Here is a 20,457-nt window from a genome sequence, read left to right as displayed (position 1 = left end):
ATCCTACCTCCCATAAGGAACTGGGCCCATTTCGAAGTTGCAAACAATGGACAGGGAGAATAAAAATGATGAAAGAAGTAGAAGCTGGCATTTGTTAGCCTTTATTCTGTGCCAGGCCTTGACTGAGCAGAACCTAGCACATGAGGGGAGGGCACTCTTGTGACTCTCATTTTCTAGAGGGGCAAATGGAGGCTCAGAGAAGGCCGATGACCTGTGTAAGATCATGTAGCGAGTAAGTGTCTAAGTTGGGCCTGGGCTCTGGCTGTTCTGGGCTGGAAAGGTGGGGTGCTTGGGGAGAAGCCAGAGATGAGCCCTGGGCCAGGGCTTTGGCAGAAGGGCTTCTGGACCATGGTCAGGGGCCAGGATCCTGCCTGGAAGGCAGTGGGCCCAGTGTCTCCAAATGACCTGTTGACAGACTGGAGCAGACGGGGCAGCTCAAGCCAGCAGACGGTGTGAAGTGCTTGGCAGGAACCCGGGGTCGTGTCTGTGGCACATTTCTCTCACACCCTGGGCGGAATGCAGTGGGACGGCTGGTCCCCACAGTGGGCTTGGCTTGTAAAGCTTTTCTATTGGAGCAGGAGCCGAGCTGAGCCACCCACTCTTGTCCCTAAGCTCCAGAAGTAGCTTCCCACGCCTCCCAGAGACAGATGCTCTGGTAAGAATAGTGGGACGCCACCTCCACCAGCAGCCTTAGGGACAGCACCTGCCAGAGGGCGTCAGGGGTAGTCCAGGGCGGTGAATGCCCACCCTCCTCTCCACTGCCATCCCTGACCCGACTTCCCCCCAAAGGCAGCCACCAGGTGAGGCCCAGGCTGGCCCCATTGTTATCTCAGGGGTTAAGGGCTCCCCTTCGGCCCTCGTTGTGGGTGACGTGGCAGGGGGCCCTGGAAACAGATCCATCCTGTCCTCTCAGTGCTCCCTGAACCCTGGCTTGGGGTCTTTGTGCCTGAGGAAGTGGCTGCCGCCCATTACTGTGGGGTGACTGTGGGCTGGCACTATACCTGGGTGAGTGATAGACACACCGGCATTGAGCCTGAGCCCCGTTGTCTCCCTTTGCCTCCTGTCTGCCCTCCCAGGCTCAGGTGGCCTTCCTTCAGGGAGAGAGGAAAGGGCAGGAGAATCTAAAGACGGACCTGGTGCGGCGGATCAAGATGCTAGAGTATGCGCTGAAGCAGGAAAGGTGAGCCTTCATCCTGCCCTGGGCCTGCCTTCTGGGTCCGTCTCAAGCACAGTGTCAGGAGGCCACCAGCCACGCCTCCTTCCAGCTAAGGGAGATTTGGGGTCAACATTCTTTTCCATCATTCCAGTACCATAAGATTCTAGGGGAGAAACGACAGAGTAGGTGGGATTTGGGTTAGACACCAGGAACGATATTCACGATGCTAGTGGCCCACTGTGCGCCAAATATCGTATAGTCCTTACCTCCGTTATCCCTTATACCTTCCAATAGCCTAACGGGTATTGTTAGCCCTGTTTCAGATAAGGAACTGGGGTTTCAAGGGCTGATGGTTTCCTCAAGGACCCCTGAGAGCAACCTAGGTTGCCTGACTCCAGGGAGTGGTTTCTTCCACCAGGCCAGGGGTGTGGGGGGATGCTTCAGCCTCAGTAGTAGGAGACAGCTGGGGGAGGCCCTGTGATTTGGGGTTTGGGATTCCGGATTCCTTAGGTAACTACTGACCCTGTCTACTCTCCCGCATCTCTTATTCATTAATCATTTGCTCTTTTAGGGCCAAATATCATAAACTGAAGTTTGGGACAGACCTGAACCAGGGGGAGAAGAAAGCAGATGTGTCAGAACAAGGTACCCACCCTCTGATGCTCGCACTGTCGGCACCCTCCTGCAGAAGCTGAGTGTTCTGGAGAAGCAGGAAGATGGGGTGCCTCTTTCTCACTTTGCTCCTTAGAAGGCAGAATCGGCCCCGGGGCTGGGGAGGGGCGGAATCTCACTCTCAGAGCCCTCCCTATGGGCTGCCAGGTCCCGTGCTGGACCCTGGGGGCCAGTCCTGCTTGGGTCCCCCTGTGCAACAGAGGCAGACACACGAGCAGCTCACGGGATCCGTTTGCGAGGAGTGGGCGCCAGGGCTATTTATAGAGTGCTGGGGACGGTGCGGGAAAGCCGGGGAAGACATCACCGAGGAGGTGGCGTTTGAACAGGGTTGCCGTTCAATCGTTCATCCAAAAAAGACTTTATTTGTAGGGTACAGGCTTTGTATCACAGATCAGGAATACAGCAGAGAGCACGGGAGACATGGTCCCTACCCTCTGGTCCCTTAGAGTCTAAGCTCCTTGAAAGATGACTCCGTTCCCCAGCAGGAGAGTCAGGGGAGAGAGTACAGATACAGAGACGCACGCTGAAAGAGTTAGGGGACAGGGAGTCGGTCAGTGTGCCTGGGCAAACGGTGTAGGGCAGAGGATGAGGGAGGGCGGGCTGGGTGAGGGGGAAGCTTGGCCGAGGCAAGCTGAGAAGACCTTGTGTGCTCAGCTGATAGTGATGGTCATTACCTGCTGCCAGCTCCTCTCACTAGAACGGAAGTTCCACAAGGGCAGGTCTTTGTTTACCCGTGTAGCCCAGGCCCCTGGCCAGGCACAGCGTAGATGCCCAGGAAAGACTTGAATAAAATACTAAGCAAATTATCTCATTGCATCCTCTCAGCACTCCCAAGAGGGAGATGCTGTTATCATTAAGCTCATTTCTCAGAGGACGAAACTGACACTGCTTACACTAACTCAGGGTCACACAGCTGGGATGGGGCAGAGCCGGGCTTGAACCCGGTCGGCCCTTCTCTCAGAACCAGGCCAGCTTTCTGTGAAGGAAAATGACAACTCGCCCAGAGTTTTGAGATAACACCCTTATCTTGTCGGGGGCCAGTTTGGGGAACCACCAGTCAGGAGACCTAGAGATGAGGACCGCTTCAAGGAGGAGGGATCCCCGAGTAAGGGAAGAGAGCAGGCTTCCAACACTCAGGAAGTGATGCCACAGGACCTGCGACAGTGACCGATTTGGGTTGGAGGGGTGAGGAAGATGGAGGAGGTGATGGGTAGGTGGCAGTGGCCTGACTTAAGACAGCCTCCGTTCTCTCACCCGCCAGTCTCCAATGGCCCCGTGGAATCGGTCACCCTGGAGAACAGCCCGTTGGTGTGGAAGGAGGGGCGGCAGCTTCTCCGACAGTGAGTGTGCTCGGGGAGGGGGGCTGGGGACACGTGACACGTTTGGCTTGAGAGATAAGTCCAAAGACTCCACAGTCCTTTTCCGTCCCCACTGGGGATGCTGAACTATCAGGATCTTAGCCAGCCATGGCTGGAATGGCTTTCACCCTGTGGGCGGAGCCTGGCCTGGGGAGAGGGAGGGAAACCCGCTGCAGGAGGCAGACATGGGGACGCCCCCGTTGGAATGTGTCCCTGAATGCCTCTGTGGCTTTTTTTTTTTTTTGTCTCAGTGGCCATAGGAGCCCTGTGTGGCTTTTTTTTTTTTTAGATACCTTGTGAAGATTTATGAAGCGTGGCTTTTTATTTCCCAAGGGTAATATTAAATTATTTTTTATTTGTTAATTATTTATTTAAAGACTAATCAAATACAGTAGTGGGAAGTGGGGAGAAGGCAGATCTGTAAGTAGGTCTGTAATCGACTGTGAATGATCACAGTAACTCACCATGTTTGGACCAGCAAATTCTTAATGTTATTATTATCTATTATTATTTTTTGAGACAGTTTCTGCTCTGTTGCCCAGGCTGCAGTGCAGTGGCACGATCTCAGCTCACTGCAACCTCTGCCTCCATCCACCTCAGACGATTCTCCTGCCTCAGCCTTCTGAGTAGCTGGGATTACAGGCAGGTGCCATCACACCCGGCTAATTTTTGTATTTTTTAGTAGAGATGGGGTTTCAGCATGTTGGCCAGGCTGGTCTCAAACTCCTGAGCTCAAGTGATCCGCCTGCCTCGGCCTCCCAAAGTGCTGGGATTACAGGCATGAGCCACTGCGCCTGGCCAAATTATTATCATTATTATTATTATTTGAGACAGAGTTTCGCTCTTGTTGCCCAGGCTGGAGTGCAGTGGTGCGATCTCGGCTCACTGCAACCTCTGCCTCCCGGGTTCAAGCGATTCTCCTGCCTCAGCCTCCCTAGTAGCTGGGATTACAGGCGTGCACCACCATGCCTAGCTAATTTTGTATTTTTAGTAAAGACAGGGTTTCACCATGTTGGCCATGCTGGTCTTGAACTCCTGACCTCAGGTGATCCGCCTGCCTTGGCCTCCCAAAGTGCTGGGATTATAGGTGTGAGCCACCGCGCCCAGCCTCAAATTATTTTTTTTTAATTGCTGAAGAGATTTGTGCATTTTAGAAAACTTAGAAAATATAGGAGAGCAGAGAGAAAAATCACTCATAATTTCTCCACCCAAGAAATTTCATACCCCTATAAACATTTTGCCATATATGGTCTCAGTTTCTTCCGTGGCTGTGTATTTTTGCCTCTGTTATCTTAATAAATAAATAAACTCACTCCGTCTCCCAGGCTGGAGTACAGTGGTGCAGTCAGAGCCCACAGCAGGCTTGATCTGAGCTCAAGTGATCTCCTGCCTCAGCCTCCTGAGTAGCTGGGACAACAGGCATGAGCCACACTGCTCAGTTTATGTATTTCATTTACTTATTTATTTATTTATTTTTTAATGTTTTGAGACAGAGTCTTGCTCTTTCACCCAGAGTGGAGTGCAGTGGCATAATCTCGGCTCACTGCAACCTCTGCCTCCCGGGTTCAAGTGATTCTCGTGCTTCAGCCTCCCAAGTAGCTGGGATTACAGGTGTGTGCCACCACACCTGGCTAATTTTTGTATTTTTAGTAAAGACAGCGTTTTACCATGTTGGCCAAGCTGGTCTTGAACACCTGAGCTCAAGTGATCCACCTGCCTTGGCCTCCCAAACTGCTGGGATTACAGGTGTGAGCCACCGCGCCCAGCCCAGCTTATATATTTTATAAAAGCTGGGATTTGTTTTCACTGTTAAAGAGTTGCAAACATCGGCCGGGTGCAGTAGCTCACGCCTGTAATCCCAGCACTTTGGGAGGCCGAGGCGGGCAGATCACAAGGTCAGGAGATTGAGACCATCCTGGCTAACACGGCAAAACCCCGTCTCTACTAAAAATACAAAAAATTAGCCGGGCTTGGTGGCGGGCGCCTGTAGTCCCAGCTACTCGGGAGGCTGAGGCAGGAGAATGGCGGGAACCCGGGAGGCGGAGCTTGCATGAGCCGAGATCATGCCACTGCACTCCAGCCTGGGCGACAGAGCAAGAGTCTGTCTCAACAACAACAAAAAAAGAGTTACGAACATCTCTCTATATTAATTAGTTATGTTGCATCACTTTGAAGACCTCATAATTTCCTTCCTTTGGTCCTATGGAGAAAAAAAAAACCAACATATAATGTCTGTCATATAGATAACCATAACTCTCCATGGTCAGTTCCTTGTATTTTGTCAAGGTTGCTTTTAATTTTTTTGTATTATAGACAATGTGATAAAAATCAGGAAGGTATTTGTGCATATCCTTGATTTCCTCAAGTTAGATATCTGGAAGTGGGGTTGCTAGCTTAAAGTGTGTGCAAACAATAACCCTAAAACAATAATAGTAATACTAACAGGCTACACTTACCAAGTACCTATTACGTGCCTGGCACTGTGCTAAACATTTTCCACCTGTTGGCTCCTCGCTGAGATCTCTGTGTGGTGTAATGCTAGCGTTCCCCTCATAAGAAAACTGGCATGCGGTGAGGTGATCTGTTTACACAAGGTTGCATGGTTAATTTGTGGGATCTTGGGCAATCCGCCCCCAGTGCCCAGCTTTAAAGCCCCGTGCTTCCCTGTCTCTCTTTTGGTGGGGAGATAGGAGCCTCATACACACACAGGCGCACAGGATGAGACGTACATGCAGGTGCGTGCAGCCTAACATTCAAGAGACAGGGTCAGAGCTGCGAAGGGACAGGGAACGGCAAAGGCCTCCTGGCCAGGAAGCCTCCTGAGGAGTAGCAAGGGACTGTTGTCGCTGTATTTTGAAGCCACAGATACCCCAAATTGATTTTTGTTCTTTTTTCCTTCTTCTTTTTTTACTTTTAGTCCAGTCCCAGCTGGCTTCAGTTTTTAAATTGCAGAAGTAATAAGTGCTCATTTGTAGAAGTAAGTAGAGTAAGTTGCAAAAGTTCCTCTTACGCCCCTAATCCCATTCTCCAGAGGTCACTGCTGTTATGTTTTTTATGGCTCTTTCTAGGCCTCTTGGGGGACATAATACAAACGTGTGTTTGCGTGTGGTGTAAGCTTTATGCACATTAACGCCTTTTTGTTTTTTTCTACAAACATTGGCATCATGTGGATCATAGAACTTAGCGTTTTCGTTGTGCTGTTTACCGTGGCCAGCTTCCCTTAAGGCTCTGCCCTGTTGATCTTCTGCCTCGCAGCGCTATGAGTCATTTGCTGACACAGCCTCTGTCGGTGGGTGCTGAGGCTGGTCCCTGTGCTTCGGCTTCCCCATACAGCAGTGCAGGGAGCACCCTCACACATAGCATTGTGTGTGTGTACAAGGGCTTCCACTGGAAATAGCCTTGACGGGGAACTGCTGGAGCGAGGGTGTGCTTATGTCAGATTTTGGTGTATGCTCTTAAGTGGCCCCTTACGAGGTTGTCTCGGTTTGCATTGGCCCCTGTGGTACATGAAGAAGCCCAGGGGATGTCTGACCCACGTGGCTCTGCACCCCTGCAGGTACCTGGAAGAGGTGGGCTACACAGACACCATCCTCGACATGCGGTCCAAGCGCGTCCGTTCCCTGCTGGGCCGCTCGCTGGAGCTCAACGGGGCAGTGGAGCCGAGTGAAGGGGCCCCCAGGGCTCCACCAGGCCCTGCGGGGCTCAGTGGCGGGGAGTCGCTGCTGGTGAAACAGATCGAGGAGCAGATAAAGAGGTGAGCCCTTGGACATGGCAGGTGTGTCTCTCTGTTCCTCCTGACTGCTGGTGAAGGCCAGGGTCAGAGTGTCAGCTGATGGCGCTGGGTGCCCTGGTGGCCCCTCCTCCTGGAGTATGCCGTGGGCTCCCTTGTTCTGAAACCCTGAGTCCCTTCACTGCTGGGATCCCCCGGATTCTGTCCTGGGTTCCCTCCACACACTTCGCCATGGCCTCATCTCCAGCCCTGCCCCCGTCCTGATACTCAGGCCTGCCCGCTTCTCGGTCGAGTGGGGTGCTTACCGAAGGCACACCCTGGGTGCCTCGCCAGCAGGGAGTGGAGCACACGTGGTCGCCACCCTCAGGAATCTCTGGCTTGTTCACTCTCATCAGCAATTGTCAGTTAAGCAGAACAAGTGAGGCCACGTAGGTGATGCTAAGCACGATGGAGACCACGAGGGCCAGTATGTGCTCCTCTGTGGGGGGTGGGCAGGGAGGGCCTCTGTGGGCATTAAATGGAGGGTAAGCCACACGAGTGGCTGGGAGGAGAATGTTCTAGGCAGAGGGCACAGTGAACCCCGAGGTCCAGAGGCAGGAGAGACTCAGCCTGCACAGAAGCAGCACGAGGCCAGCATGGCCGCAGGCAGTGAGGCGTGGGCTGCGGGGAGGTTGTGGTCTCAGGAGTCAGCCATTCAGGGCCTTGGGCTGGGATAGAGTCTGAGTTTGACTCAGGGTTGTGGGAAGCCAGTGCTTTCGAGCAGCGGAGTGACATAATCTGACGTACCTGATCCACTCTGAGGAGAGGTGTGGGAGGGTCACAGAGGAGGCAGGCGGACCAGTTAGGAGATGGCTCGATGTCTGGGACAGAGCTGATGGACTTTAGCGGTGGTGAGGCGAGAGGTGTCAGCTTCCCCAGAGGCTTTCAGGCAGTCGACACTGAAGGACTGCAGCTAAGGGGAGAGGAAAAGAAACGAGCGACTCCAGGGTTTGGTGTGAGCCATTGGAGCAGCATCCCCTGAGACGGGGAAGCCTGGGAGTGGAAGTTCTGGGGGCCGCCGAGGTTGTGTGAAGTGTGAGGGGCCTGTTTACCCCCATGTGGAGAAGCAGAGCTCGTCTGGAGCTGGGGGGCATTTGGCCCCTAAACATAGCTCTAGTTGAACAAGCACATGGGCATTCTTTGGAAAGCCATGGCCGTCTGCAGTGCCTGCAGGAGTGAGTGTAGATGACGCAGAGAAGAGATCTGGGGACTGCCCGGGTGCTCTCCCACTTAGAGGCTGGAGGGAGGAACAGGAGGAGGAAGCTGAGAAAGAGGCTGAGCCTGTTCCGCGTGTCAGTGTCGTTGTGGGAGGAAGGCCGGTGAGAATGGAGTCCTGTGTCCCGCTGCAAGTGCAGCGAGTGTTCTGAGGATGGAGTGGAGCTCTGGTGATGGCAGCCGTGAGGCGAGAGGGTACATCTGCAGTGACCTCTGCACCCGTTGGTAACTGGCAGTTGACAAGACCTCCAGGGCATCAACCTGATGGCAGAAAGGGGGGATGTTTGCGTCGATCTGCACTTGGAATTGCACCCTGCCTTCTCCCGCAGTCAGGCTGGGTCAGTACCTCCTCTGCTATAACTTGTCATGAAGTTGGAAGCCAGGAGGTGGAAGGAGGAGTGCCATCTGTTGCTGGGGATAGTGCAGGCTCCTGGGTAGCAGGGATCGCCGGCGCCCCTGCTTGCGCGAGGCTGGCTGGCTTTCGGTGCCTCCCCTAGCATTTGTAGAATGGCCGGTTCCGCTTTCCTGCAGGGCGTGTTTGCCTCCTGCCTGACCTGCCCTTGTGGTCTGACTGGGCTGTGGGAATGGGGACTGCTGAGTCAGTGGCACTTTCTCATCCAGCTTTCCTTCTGACTCAGCACAGGATGGAGATTTGTGACCAGGGTTGGGGGCTGGCCCTCTGAAACTCAGGTCGACGGTCATTGAGGAGCTGGGCCCCGTTTGCGGTCTGGGTGAGGCTTCCAGTTGGAATGAGCATTTGTTGGGCAGAGGCTGGGGTTGGGGCTCTGTGTGTGACCAGAGTCAAGGCTGCTCAGGGGTTAGGGGGTTAGCTGGGTCTGGGCTCTGGCCACCAAGCCTGGGAGGGCACCTTCCTATCTGAGCTTTGACACCTGCCAGGACTCATGCCTCCTCTGCTCTGCTGTCTTTGGCAGGAACGCGGCAGGCAAAGATGGCAAAGAGCGCTTGGGCGGCTCAGTGCTGGGGCAGATCCCCTTCCTGCAGAACTGCGAGGACGAAGACAGCGACGAGGACGATGAGCTGGACAGCGTGCAGCACAAGAAGCAGCGTGTGAAGGTGAGCCCTTCCTCCACGCCCTGCACAGCCTGGGCTGGGTGTGACCTGATCGAAGCCCTTCTGAGTCAGCCTGGGCCTTCAGGGGCTGCGGTGTGTGCTGGCAGCAGGGATATGGAGACACACAGGCCCTGGCCTGGAGGAGCTTGTGGCCAGCAGCGGCCTTGTAAATAGTCATGTGCCGAAGGACGCGTTGTGGTGGAGGCAGGGGCATGTGCCTATGAAGGAGGCACCTGTGGGAGATGGCCTCGGAGCTTTCCCTGAGCCCCGGGCTTCCCATTAGCGGGTCCCTTTGCCTGGCTCCCCTTTCTTTCCTCCTTTAGACTCAGCTCAGACACCCCCTCCTCCAGGAAGCCTTCTCTGACTCACCCTGGGCTCCCTTCCCTGGCCCTGGCCACTCTGGGGTCCTCCCTGTCTGGTCTGTATTCCTCCTGACCCCTCCCTGGGAGGGAATGGGCCTGTGTGGGCCTCCACTCCATCTCCAGTATCCCCAGTGTGGCTCAGCACAGAGTCGCACCCCAAGTAGAGCCGCAGCACTGCAGGAGGCCTAGAGGAAGAGCAGGAGGGCTGAGTCCAGGGTCTCAAATGCTGGCCCCTGGTCCAGACACTTGGTCCTTCCCACCCCTCTGAGAATTTCTAGTCCTTTTCCACCCCTCCACCCATTCCATCAGGAATCATCCGTGGTGTTTGCACCCCTTCGGGCCCACACCCTTGGGCTGGCTGGTTAGGTAGGGCTCTCTGTCTCTACGCAGCAGTCCTCCAGCGAGGCCCAGCTGGGAACCCAGGGGACTGCCCATGGCTCCCAGGGGGCCCTGGCCCAGCTGCGTGAGTTCGGGCCCACACTTCTTTGTCTTGGCTTCAGTCTCCTCACCCTTTAGATGGGGCTGAGTCCCTCCGTCTGAGTTGTTGAGGATTTAATTAGAATGAGCTGGTGCCCAGGAAGCCCTCAGCTGCACGGTGGCTGTCCCCCAAGTGCTCAGTAGGTGTTAGTGGCACTGGTGGCACTTGGTAGTGGTGGAGCCCTCATGGTTCCAGGCACTGTTGGCAGAGCACAGTTGCCACTCGTGTGCCCCTCAGAGCACCTGTGGTGGTTCCCTCCTCTGGAGTCCTGAGCCCGGCCGCTGCCTTTCTGGGCATGCTGTCTAAACCCTCCCCTTCCCCATTCTTTGCACAAGTGTTGAATAAACCTTGGCCCTAGGTCTTCTCCATGCCCCTTCCCTCTGGTCCCCCCCATGCAGGTCAGAGGCTGGCCCCTCACTGGTGCCTGAGAGGTGTTGCCAAACTCAGCCTGGGGGGCTGACATGTGGAAGGGGCCAGCCACGCCCTGGAGGAGTTCACAGTGGGCAGAGCTTGGCTTTGGTGACCTAGGGCAAGTGGGTTCCTGCTGCTCAGCCTGTCTCCTGGCCCGTAATGTGGGAATGATAATGACAGTGTTCACGGTAGCTGTTCGCAGGGTTGGGGGTTAAGTGAAGTCGTGTCTGCGAGGGGTAGTCAGTGGTCATTCAGTGAGTGGAATTTGCTCTTGTGCCAGCACGGCTGCTGGTGCTGTGTTTATCGCTGCAATGCTGTGGTCCATTCATCCTCACTTGTTTGCACCTCCATATATTCACACACGGACACCAGTGCATATCTGCCCTCCCTGCAGGCAGATTGTTGCATTATCTGACTTTTCTTCATCCGAGGCACCTTGCTGGGGGACTGGAGCAGGCTGAGCCCTGGCTAGGGGAAGGACTGCGTGAGGGTGGGGTCAGGCCAACCGGCCCTAGTGGTAGCAACTGTCCAAGGCCCAGCAGGGGGCGCTCCAGGGCAGCTGGCTGGCGGCTGAGGCAGCCCCATGAACAGAGACGGGCCCAGAGCCCCGGCTTATCTGTTCCTAGGCACGGAGGTGGCTTAGTCTCTGGACAAGAGGCCCCCTGACTTGTCTGGCTTTCTCCATGCGCCAGCTCCCATCCAAGGCTCTGGTGCCTGAAATGGAAGACGAGGATGAGGAAGACGACTCTGAGGATGCTATCAATGAGTTTGATTTCCTGGGCTCAGGAGAGGATGGGGAAGGGGCTCCAGACCCTCGGCGGTGCACTGTGGATGGGAGCCCCCATGAGCTGGGTGAGCTGACGTTTTCTGGCCAGCCCCCGCTTGCCTTCCCCACCGAGGGGGTGGGAGCAGGCTCAGCTGCCTGCAGCTGCTTCCTGTACAGGGTCTCTCTACCGGACGGATATGTTTCCTGAGAGGAGGGTAGCCAAGGAGAGCAGGAGGCCCAGGTCATGGCTGCCGGCCCCTCACCCCTTCCCTGGAAAATCCCCATGGAGACGCAGGCAGTCCTGGCTCTTCCTGAAATGGGGCCGCCAGCCCTCCAGGGCGGGCGTCCAGCTCTGGCTGGCCTCAAGGAGGGAACAGGATGAGGACCCAGTAGGGGAGAGGCAGGTGGGAGGGCCGCATCTTCCTCCCTGTCCTGTGACTCCCAGCTAGGAGGGCTCTCAGGATACGTGGGATGGGTGGCTGGGGCCTGAGGCCTAGGCAAGGCAGTGACCTGCCCACTGCCCCACGGAGGGGCCCAATCAACCTCCTCTCCTCTGCCCATTCCCCCCCTCCCCCGGGGCCAGAGCTTCACAGCCCCACAGAGTGGCAGGGGGCCCTCAGTGTGGGGAAGGCGTCACCTATGCCAGACTGGGTTGAAACTGCTGGGCGACTCCGGCCCTATGCCTCGACCCTGCAGAAAGCCGTCGGGTCAAACTCCAAGGCATTCTGGCTGACCTGCGGGATGTGGATGGGCTGCCCCCAAAAGTGACTGGCCCGCCTCCTGGCACACCCCAGCCCCGGCCACATGAAGGTAAGAGGCACCCCCCACCTGGTTCCAGTCCTGCGGGCCCATGGCAGAGGGAGGCTGCAGAGCTGAGCCCAGGGCTTCTGTGTCTTCAGGGTCGAGGCCCAGCCTCCAGTCTGCAGCCTCCCTGCCCCAAAAGTTCGTCTGTCTGTCTGTCTCCCTCTCTTTTTGTCTGTCCTGCCCTGTCTGTCTCTCTGTCTCTTTCCAGCTGTGATTCTTCATCTTGTCCTCTCCCTGTCTCTCTCTCTTGCTCTTTATCTCTTTCTCTGCCTCTCTCTGTCATTCTCTCTCTCCCTGGCCCTCTCTGCCCCTCCCTCCCCTCCCCCTACCAGGTTCCTTTGGCTTCTCCTCAGACGTCTTCATCATGGACACTATCGGGGGCGGGGAGGTGAGCCTGGGGGACTTGGCAGATCTCACCGTCACCAATGACAACGACCTCAGCTGCGATGTAAGTTCTCCGGGTGCCCCCCACACTGTCCCCATTGGCATTGCGCCCAGGGCCAGCCCCTGCAAGCTCTGACTGGGTGCCGCCCATGCCCTGCTCATCCTGTTTCACAGAGGGGTGCAGATGTAGACGGTGGAGGGACTTGACTGCGGTCGCCAAGGCGCAGGGCCTGGAAGACTCTGGAGCCTGTGTCTTAATCACAGTTCCACGGCTCCTCCACTCAGTGCCCCTCCCACCCTGGTGATTTGGAATGCAGGAAGATGACCTGTAGCCACCCCCTGCTCTGCCAAGTCAGGCCAATCTAGTGTGAATGGGCAGCTGGGCTGAAATGAAATGTTCCGGGCCTCAGTGCACGGGCCTCTGGCCAGCTGGGAGCCTCTGGCCATCTGGGAGCCTTTGGCCAGCTGGGAGCTTTTGGTGTGGGTGTATGTGCACATTTTACTGTGACAGAATGGGATTTCCAGTGTTGGTGACCCTAGCAAGGCTGGGTGGGGACTGCTGTGAGATTCAGGAAGGGGGGTCAGAGCAGAGGCCTGAGAAGTGGAGTGTGCCATGGGGTCCCTCTGCACGCCCCGAGATGTCATTTCATCATGGGGAAGTACAGTGTTCTGAGCCCCGCTAGGGGAGGGGGTGAGTGAACCACACAGTAGCAGATCCTCTGACCCTAAAGAACTGTGGCAGAAGGGACAGCTAAGGCAGGGACGTCAGCTGGGAGCCCATCTTGGGGCATGGTGCTGAGGCTTGCCTGGTACTCTGCTCGTCATCTCTCCTGAACCTGGCCCTCTCCGGGTCCCCTGCTGGGTGAGCGGCACCAGGGCGCATGCAGCGTGGTGGACAGAGGCCCCCACAGCTTTCCCACGTGTGCACTGCCTCCCCTTCATGGTCACGTGTCTGGTCTCCATGCCCTCATCTCCCCTGGGACTTCCTGGCCTCTCAACCTCTTTCTCTGAGGCTACCTTTTTTTTTTTTTGCTCCTCGAGGGGATCTCCCTATGTTACCCAGGCTGGTCTCGAACTCCTGGGGTCAAATGATCGTCCTGCCTTGGCCTCCCAAAGTTCTGGGATTACAGGCGTGAGCCACTGTGCCCCGTCTATGGCTACTTTTACCTGCCCCTAATCTGAGCCTCTCAGGGGTGGCAGGAATAAGCCATGTCGTTCCCCTGCTCTAAACACTTCCCCGGCTCCTTGTTTCTCTGAGGCTTTTTCTTAGGATGAAATGCGCATTCCTCCGGGGCTCACCACCCAGCACCTGTCTCATCCCCTGCCACTCTCCTTGCCTCGTGCAGCCTGTACCACTGACCTCTCAGGCCTGGGCTCGCCCTTGCTGCCTCAGGGCCTCTGCACGGGCCCTTTCCCTCTCCAGGGCCCTCTCCTTATCTGGTGAAGTCCTGCTGGCTCGTGCTTCCTCAGGAAAGCCTCAGTGGCCCCCAGGGAGGAGGGCAGGCTGCCTGATGTCTCTCTGTGCATCTTTAATTCATTGCCCTGCTCATGGCTGATGATCCTGCACACTTGTGGGATGGTCCAGTTGTGTCCCCCATTCCCCTTCCTCTCAACTGCAAGACCCCAAGGGGTCAGGCTCACCTTTGTCTCTCCAGAACCCAGCACAGTGTGGGGACTTGTTGGGCGAGCATGGAGACTCTGCCCAGCAGAGGAAGGAGAGAGGTCCCGGCTGGAGCCCAGGCTCTGAGGGCATTCCTGCCAGGGTCATATGGGTGGAAGACAGGGGGCCTCAAGCCCTGGGTGTCGGTGTCTGCATGACTGCTGGGATGGATGCGAAGACACTGAGGCAGCTCCCCCCAACCCCAGCTGTCTGACAGCAAAGATGCTTTTAAGAAGACGTGGAACCCCAAGTTCACCCTGCGCTCGCACTACGACGGCATTCGTTCCCTGGCCTTCCACCACAGCCAGTCGGCTCTGCTCACCGCCTCCGAGGATGGCACGCTCAAGCTCTGGAACCTGCAGAAGGCGGTCACGGCCAAGAAGTGAGGGCAGCAAGCTCAGAGCCGGGGGCAGGGGCATCTGGGGACGGGGGTGACAGGGTCTCAGTGACATCAGGCTCCTCTGTCATCCCACAGGAATGCGGCGCTAGATGTGGAACCTATACATGCTTTCCGGGCTCACAGGTAGGGAGGTGCCCCTGAGCCTGCTAGAAACTCGTCCTAAATGCAGCCTGACTCCTGACCTGCTCACTGCCATCGCGGGAGGCCCACGGCAGGAGGCAGGACAGCAGGGGGCTCTGAGTCCCCACCCCCTTCATGATATACACAGCCCTGGCTCTTGGGGCTCCATCACATGCCCTGGCAGCTGGTACTCAGCACAGCCCTTCAGGGGAGGAGATGGAGGTGGGGTGGGGGAGGGCAGGGGACAGGCAGCTTGTCCAGGTAGCATGGCCAGAGCCCCAGTCGCTGAATTCCTTTTGGCCATCCTTGAAGAATGCTAGTAGGGAACTTAGGTCCTGTGGCCAGGGGAGGCCCTGAGCTTGTCTCATCCCCCTTTCCACATATTTGTCGCTTCCAGGGGCCCAGTGTTGGCTGTGGCTATGGGCAGCAACAGTGAATACTGCTACAGTGGCGGGGCGGATGCCTGCATCCATAGTTGGAAGATTCCAGACCTCAGCATGGATCCCTATGATGGCTACGGTGAGGACAACGCCTCCCGCCTTCCCCTCACATCCACTGGGGCCTGGCCGTCCCCTCCACGCACGCACAGGTCGCGTCCACCTCTTGCCAACACTGCAGGCCTCAGGAGTGCGTGTGACGGCTCCCCTGTCTGCTCTGTTGTGAGCAGCGCGATGCAGCGCGTGGCCAAGGGACGAGCCAGCCGGGATGGGAATGATGGCTGTGGGAGGAGGTGGTGAAGCTGCCTGAGAATCTCTGTGAGCCGGTGTCCAGAAGGCAGAGCTGAGGCAGCCCAGGCTGGGAGCAGCCCATGCACAGGCGTGGCTGGCCCTGGCAGCCTCTGCTCTGCCATGCCGTGTACTCTGTGTGTGGGGATCCGCCAGGGTCTCTGCGTGGTTGAGGGGAGGGCATGTCCAGAGAAAGCAGAGAAGGTGGAGTTAGCTGGGCCAGGCTGGAGCGAGTTGGGGCTTTCTCTTTGGAGCATCTAAGACCTAAGTAGGGAAGTGACCAGACTGTCACTTCTGTTCAACATCTGTCCCCGTTCTCTGCCTTTTTTTTTTTTTTTTTTTTTTGAGACAAAGAGTCTCACTCTGTCACCCAGGCTGGAATGCAGTGGCGTGATCTTGGCTTACTGCAACCTCTACCTCCTGGGTTCAAGTGATTCTCGTGCCTCAGCCTCCTGAGTAGCTGGGATTACAGGCACACACCACCATATCCAGCTATTTTTTGTATTTTTGGTAGAGACGGGGTTTCACCACGTTGGCCAGGCTGGTCTTGAACTCCTGACCTCAGGTGATCCACCCACCTTGGCCTCCCAAAGTGCTGGGATTGCAGGCATGAGCCACTGCGCCCGGCTCTGCCTCCTTGATCATGCACCTGGCCCTGTGCTCCACCTTGTCTGGGCAGAGTTCAGAGGTCTTTGTCTCCTCTCAAGGGGAGGACAGACTTTAGAGAACAGGCTCACCTGCACAAGGTCAGGATCAGTCCCAGCTACATTAGCCACCACACTTTCGGTGTCAGCAGGCCAGAGCTGCTGGTGTGGACTCCAGCAACCAGGGAAGCAGTGATTGGACCTCTGGATGACCAGGGGGCTTTGGAGAGACCAGGCAAAGCCCATGCACTTGGCCATGGGCTGAAAAGACTGCTCGGGCCAGGGTTGGGACCAACCCTTGTCCAGCACAGGCCGCGTGCCGCTCCTGGGGCCACAGAACCATGCTGTTCCTTCTTCCTTAATGGAGCCTGAAAAATTCTGTATTGAGCTCCCAGTTTCTGGGCCCTGCTTGGGGAGACAGCCGTGAATAGAGGGAAATCCCTGCCTTCTGGAGCCCTAGAACCTTCCTTGGAGAGCTAGTGGGCAGTGTGAGCAGCTGCCGGGCTGTCCTGGCAGTGGACAGTTCCGAGGGGCACCAGGCGTGAAGCGGGTGCGTGGGTGATTGGAGCCCAGCTGCCTGGGGCTTGGCAGAGCTGGGGCTCTGGGCTGTCCAGGGAGGAGCTGGCAGCCCTGACACAGCCCATTTCCTCCCTGCGGTGGGTGCAGACCCAAGCGTGCTGAGCCACGTCCTGGAGGGCCACGGGGACGCCGTGTGGGGCCTGGCCTTCAGTCCCACCTCCCAGCGCCTGGCCTCCTGCTCTGCTGATGGCACCGTCCGCATCTGGGACCCCAGCAGCAGCAGCCCGGCCTGCCTCTGCACCTTCCCCACAGCCAGCGGTGAGTGGGGGCCCTGGTGCCTCACCCGGAGCTGTGCGGGATCTGGAGGCTATCAGAGTGGTTCCTGCTGAGGCCCCAGGCCTCCCACCCACTGTCCCCCACCCTGGGGCAGGGCTGGGTCTGAGGGTCCATTCAGCAGCCTTCTCTTCCCTGTGCCCTCAGAGCACGGGATCCCCACCTCAGTGGCCTTCACCAGCACCGAGCCTGCCCACATCGTGGCCTCCTTCCGCTCTGGCGACACCGTCTTGTATGACATGGAGGTTGGCAGTGCCCTCCTCACGCTGGAGTCCCGGGGCAGCAGCGGTAAGGGAGCTGACATCAGCTCATGGAATTGGTCTCAGTGTTTTCTGGGCCCCACTTCCTCCTGGGGCTTTGGCGACCCCTTGTCAGTCAGCTCAGATGACTCCCCTGCACCCTCAGGCCCTGAGCAGGAAGGAAGTCGGGTCCCAGTGGAGGGCCCCCGGCCCTCACAGCCAGGGCACTCACTGGCGGGGCTGAGTGGGGAGAGCGCGTCAGGGCCGCCCCGTCGGGCCCTCTTGGTAGAGTGGCGGAATGTGTTCATGTTTGTTATTCCTCTTCCCCCAGCCCCAAAACAGGGCCCAGGGGCTGCTTGTGCAGAACCAGCACTGCGGTCGGGGACCGGAGTGCCCTCGCCCAGCCCCCCTCGACATCCAGGCAGAGGCTGGTGTAGGGGCTGTCACGCTGCGCTTGTGCCTCTGTTCTGGTCTTCCTGATTTTCCGCTTGACATCCTTCTCTCTTCCTGCGTTTTCCTTCAGGTCCAACCCAGATCAACCAAGTGGTGAGTCATCCAAACCAGCCTCTCACCATCACCGCCCATGACGACAGGGGCATCCGCTTCCTGGACAATCGGACAGGTGAGGCCTAGCCCCTTGTGCTCGTGGTGGGCGGGGAGGGCCAGAGGCAGGCAGCAGAGATGCTTGCGTCCCTGTGGGAGGCTCTGGGAGTCTCTCCTCCAGTCCTTTCACTCTCTCAGGCGAGGCCCAGAGTGGGAGGGGAACCTGCCACCCGCCCTTCTCGCCTCAGGTAAGCCGGTGCACTCCATGGTTGCACACCTGGACGCAGTCACCTGCCTAGCCGTGGACCCCAACGGCGCATTCCTGATGTCAGGAAGTAAGTTGAGCACACTAGTCCCACCAGGGTTGGGGAGAAGGGGAGGAAGAGGCCTGGGCACTGGCTCCAGGCAAGTGCTCAGGGGGCCCCGGGGGCCAGGGCTGGGGGAAGCTGGTCTGGGCGGGAATGAACGTGGTGACCATAGGGGGCAGCACAGTCCGCTGGGGCCCTCCTCTGGGGCATTGGAGCTGCATCGTCTCATTCGGCCTCTAAGCAGCCTGGGCCTCTAAGCAGCCTGTGCGGTTGGTACTTTGATCCCCAGTTTACAGATGTGGGCCCTGATGCCCAGACGCTTTGTAACTTGGCCATTGAAGCTCTGTAACATCAGTCCAGGTCTACCTGGGGGTACCCGTGGGACTTCTGTGCTCCCACCCTGTTGTCTCTGGATAAGGGCATTGAGGCCAGCAACGTGGTTGTGCTTAGAAGGGATGGAGTGTGACGTGGGTGGGTGGAGAAGGAGACTGGAGGTCGCTGTGGGGGTGAAGGGTGAGGCCTGCAGTGAGTGCAGCAGTGAGTGTGTGCGCACAGAGGCGCAGGCCGTGGTGTTGGAGGCTGTGGCTGGGCTCTGCCTCCGGGCCTGTGCTGGCAGCCTCTGGTGGGTGAGGGGCTGGTCAGTGAGCTCCAGCCCAGTGCCCAGACAGGGCTCTATTCTGGGGGCCACTAGACAGTGGAGGGAGCTGAGCCTTTGCCCTGCCTGATCCTCTTGACCCTAAATTAAACTTCTCCTCACCAGGGCCCTGCCCAGCCTGCCGTCCTCTCCCCTCTTCTCCCCAAGCCCCTGCTAAGGCTCTTGTGGCCACCCCCACCTCCTGCCTCAGGACCTTTCCCGCCTGTCCTTCTGCCTGGAAGGCTCCCTGCATTCCTCCTGGGGCCATTCTGTCCTCACACTGACCGGCTGGGTTGCTTTCTTCTTTCTCTTCCTGTTGCCCAGCTGCAGCGTCAATGCTGCGGGGCAGGGAGAGTTGCCTGTTTTGTTCACTGCCCCCTGCCGCCCTGGGGCTCAGTGTGCAGTAGCTGCTCAAGAAATGCTGGGGGATGAGATGGACTGTGGACAGGAGGGGACCAGGGTTCTCCTTTGGGCGGGCCACAGGAGGTGATGAGCAGAGGGTGAGAGAGGAGAGTTGAGCCCCACTTCCCCTGAGGCCTTTGGACAAGGCCAGGTGAGGGGTTCCAGGGCTGCGTCTGAGCAAGGAGCCCAGTGACCACCCCTTCTGTCCCCGACACATGTGCAGGCCATGACTGCTCCCTGCGTCTCTGGAGCCTGGACAACAAAACGTGCGTGCAGGAGATCACGGCCCACCGCAAGAAGCACGAGGAGGCCATCCACGCTGTCGCCTGCCACCCCAGCAAGGCCCTTATTGCCAGTGCTGGCGCTGATGCCCTGGCCAAGGTCTTCGTATGATGCCCACCTGGCCCTGCCCTGGCCGCCACGCTGGCTGGGGTGTAGGGCCGGGCAGGTGGGGCTGAGGTGAGGGCAGAAACCCCGCATTCTGAGTCTCTGCACGCCCATGCCTAGTACTGCCAGGTGTGCTGAGCCCCGCAGTCCAGTCAGGGGCGTCCTGTGAGAATCACTGGGGGAGCCCTGGGCATGCAGGGGAGGGGTTGAGGCCTCAGAGGCGCCCTAGAGGCAGCGGCTCAGTCTCCCCTCCCTTCTCTTTCCCGCAGGGGACTCCCAGCCTCACTGGAGGTGCAGAGGCCTGGCCTCTGTCTGTTTGCCGTGGAGCCTGGTGGTGCTAACGGCCCTTTCCCCAGGAATCCCTCCCCTACGGCTGCCTTCCCCAAGCATCCAGCCTGGGGATGGGCCCCTTTCAGGAATCACCCCCGAGGATGGCCTCGGGGTTTCCCCCTGTGCCCTGACAGCCGCTCCTGGTATCAGAGCTGCCTTCCAGAGGGCAGCACAGCCAGGGCCGGGTGTCTTTAGGGATCAGTTTTTCCAAGACTCCAGAAGGTGCCAGGTTCTCCCCTTGAGCTCCTGCTCCCCCATCCCCCATCCTCCCAGACCTGGGCAGGAGCTGTGCTGGGAGAAAGGGTGGCAGCCGGGAGCCTCAGAGCTGAGCCCCGGCCTGGCTGCCCCTCCCCTCCGGCCCTCTCCACTGCTTTCCAGACACTAACCAAGGCCTCCAGGCCAGGGATTGCCCAACACTCCTAGGGCAGCCCTCCCAGCGCCCCATGGGGTCGCCCATGGGTAGAGACGGCTTTCTTGTGCCCCTCCCTGGGGCATGGAGGGTGGAGTGGGCCTCGGGTCCCCCTGAACTCCCTGTATATCTGTATAAATAACAGGATTTTCATGGCGCCGCCCCACCCGCATTATCACTGTGTGATGGTCTCAGTCAGTCTCCTCCCTGTCTCCACTCTTTCCCTCTATTTATTTCACTCTCTCGTTTGGTTCTACCCTGCACCCTCGGTCCCCTTCCAGGTTCCTGTTTATAAGCCCCAACCCCTCTGCCCCCATCTTGTATGTGAAAACTTGTCTCAATAAACCCTTTGGAGTAA

General features: G+C 57.8%; 1 protein-coding gene across 17 annotated transcripts in view; it reads left to right on the top strand.

Annotated features, from left to right (window-relative positions):
* Positions 1-20,457, top strand: part of STRN4 (striatin 4) — a 27,329-nt gene extending 6,872 nt beyond the window's left edge. For 5 of the 17 annotated variants that reach the window (XM_054673539.1, XM_016936290.3, XM_063801943.1 and 2 more), the window contains 17 exons: positions 1,077-1,180; positions 1,728-1,801; positions 3,090-3,168; positions 6,743-6,940; positions 9,103-9,244; positions 11,185-11,344; positions 11,955-12,068; positions 12,416-12,510; positions 14,313-14,488; positions 14,582-14,629; positions 15,024-15,145; positions 16,662-16,832; positions 16,995-17,135; positions 17,610-17,708; positions 17,878-17,964; positions 19,197-19,432; positions 19,630-20,457. In XM_054673539.1, the coding sequence (XP_054529514.1) occupies positions 1,152-1,180; positions 1,728-1,801; positions 3,090-3,168; positions 6,743-6,940; positions 9,103-9,244; positions 11,185-11,344; positions 11,955-12,068; positions 12,416-12,510; positions 14,313-14,488; positions 14,582-14,629; positions 15,024-15,145; positions 16,662-16,832; positions 16,995-17,135; positions 17,610-17,708; positions 17,878-17,964; positions 19,197-19,366 (1,905 nt within the window). In that variant the 5' untranslated portion in view covers positions 1,077-1,151 and the 3' untranslated portion in view covers positions 19,367-19,432; positions 19,630-20,457. Of the gene's footprint in view, positions 1-1,076; positions 1,181-1,727; positions 1,802-3,089; positions 3,169-3,475; positions 3,521-6,742; positions 6,941-9,102; positions 9,245-11,184; positions 11,345-11,954; positions 12,069-12,394; positions 12,511-14,312; positions 14,489-14,581; positions 14,630-15,023; positions 15,146-16,661; positions 16,833-16,994; positions 17,136-17,609; positions 17,709-17,877; positions 17,965-19,196; positions 19,433-19,629 lie in introns of all 17 variants that reach the window. The other 12 variants (XM_054673538.1, XM_016936289.3, XM_063801946.1 and 9 more) reach the window with 8 other exon arrangements.

This window comes from Pan troglodytes, chromosome 20 (genome assembly GCF_028858775.2).
Source record: "Pan troglodytes isolate AG18354 chromosome 20, NHGRI_mPanTro3-v2.0_pri, whole genome shotgun sequence".
In the NCBI taxonomy this organism is placed as follows: Eukaryota; Metazoa; Chordata; class Mammalia; order Primates; family Hominidae; genus Pan; species Pan troglodytes.
This window is presented reverse-complemented; position numbering and strand designations above follow the sequence as displayed.